The sequence below is a fragment of the Calidris pugnax genome, unplaced genomic scaffold, assembly GCF_001431845.1.
Source record: "Calidris pugnax isolate Ruff unplaced genomic scaffold, ASM143184v1 scaffold56, whole genome shotgun sequence".
Taxonomy (NCBI): Eukaryota; Metazoa; Chordata; class Aves; order Charadriiformes; family Scolopacidae; genus Calidris; species Calidris pugnax.
The window spans coordinates 18564694-18566284 of NW_015090839.1; the positions used below are offsets into that span (position 1 = coordinate 18564694).

General features: G+C 62.4%; 1 protein-coding gene across 11 annotated transcripts in view; it reads right to left on the bottom strand.

The window, feature by feature from the left end:
* The window catches only part of DPF3 (D4, zinc and double PHD fingers, family 3), a 182797-nt gene extending 182482 nt beyond the window's left edge, over nt 1–315 (bottom strand). For all 11 annotated transcript variants that reach the window (XR_001412012.1, XR_001412015.1, XR_001412014.1 and 8 more), the window contains exon 1: nt 264–315. Coding sequence is in view for 7 of the 11 variants with exons in the window: in XM_014941820.1 (XP_014797306.1) it covers nt 264–295 (32 nt within the window). In the remaining 4 variants the exon portion in view is untranslated. The remainder of the gene's footprint in view (nt 1–263) is intronic.
* Nucleotides 316–1591: the final 1276 nt, after the last annotated feature.

Genomic DNA, 1591 nt, shown 5'->3' on the forward strand with positions numbered 1-1591 from the left:
CTCCCCTCCCCCCCCCCCCCCCGCCAATTAAGCGGCGCGCGAGGCGAACAATTTTTCCTCGTTAATTTCGGCGCGAGCCGCGGGGATGGGTTGCACAAATAAAAAAAAGCCCCAGCGAAGCGCTGGGGCAGAAAGGAGGGCGGGAGGAGGGACCCGCCGGGAGGCTGCCGGCACCCGGCTCGGGCTGGCAGCCGGCGCCGGAAAGGCGCCTTTTTTTCATATTTAAACCACGCGGAATATGTACATTTTTGATTCCTACTTACGCTTTCAGGGGGTTGTGAATGACAGTCGCCATTTTGCTACAATGTAACAGAATATTGTGTCTCGGAGTTCTAAAGGTTCGCTCAGGGGAAGCGGCCAGCCAATCGGAGCGCGGCATACCGGCCCGCCGACCAATCCGGCGGCGGGGGGCGGAGCCGGGGCGCTGCTAGTTATTAGGGGAGCTGTCAAAGCCCAGAGGTCACTCCCTCTCGGTGGAACTGGCGGCGAGCAGGTCTTAAAGGGGCAGCGCCCGCCGCCGGGGCCGCCGCCGCCGCTCCGGGGGGACCCCGGGGGCGAGGGTGGGCAGGGGGAGACTTTCCCTCCGGTCTCCCGCTCCGACGCACCGCGCAGGGAGAAGGAAAGCCGGGCTCGCTCCCCTCGTCCCTTCCCGCCGCCGGCGCTGCCCCCTCCGTTCCCCCGGGGAAAAGGAGCCCGCGCCGCCCCGCTCGCTCCTCCCGCTCCCCCGGCAGCGTCCTTCCCGGGCTGCTTCCCTTTCTTCCAGACCCGCTCTCCCCGCCAGGTCTCCGGGAAGCCGCCGGCGCTGGCAGCGGCTGGAGGGCAGCGCCGCTCCCCCTCCCCCAGGAATTTCCCTCTCCCTGTCACTCAGCCCGGCCCGCAGCCCCCTTACATAACGCGCGGCGGACGGACGGACCGACAGACCGACAGACCGCCCCGGCTCGGCTCTCCCACGGAGTAGCCGGCAGCCGGCTTCCCCCCCCCTCCACAGACCCCTTCCCCGCCAGCTTTCGGCAGAAGGAGCAGCGGGGGGGGGAGTCCCGACCCACCGGACACGTAGCCCCACGGCCGGGGAGCGGGCAGAGCCCACCTCCGGGGGGGCAGCGAACTCCAGGAAGTCCAGGGCTTACCTGCAACTCATTAAAGGAGCTCGCAAATGAATTACGGAGCGTGACCGGAGTGATCGAAGAGGTGCCAGTCCTGACCTCACGCTCAGAAGTAAATCCGCCGAAGCTCCCCAGTTCACACCGGTGTCAATTCGGTGTCAACAAGAGCCGAATCAGGCCAAGAAGTTTTCTTCTTGTCTGATCTAGTAATTCTCCCTCTCAAAGGTCTTGCCCCCCTTCAGGCACCTTCTATCCCTCTAAAAAGCACCACAACTACCACCAAACCCAAGCCTGCGTCTCCCTTCTTTGCATTTATATAACCAGAAGAAACTCAACTAAAGCCAGCTAAAATACACTGCTGTAAAACCAGCAGAAGAGGAGACTGCACAACCAACTTCATTCACAACATAGTAAGACAACGGAAGGGATGGTGTTTGTGAGATTACTCAGGTGTTAACAGAAACAGCAAACTTTCTGAACTAACGGGC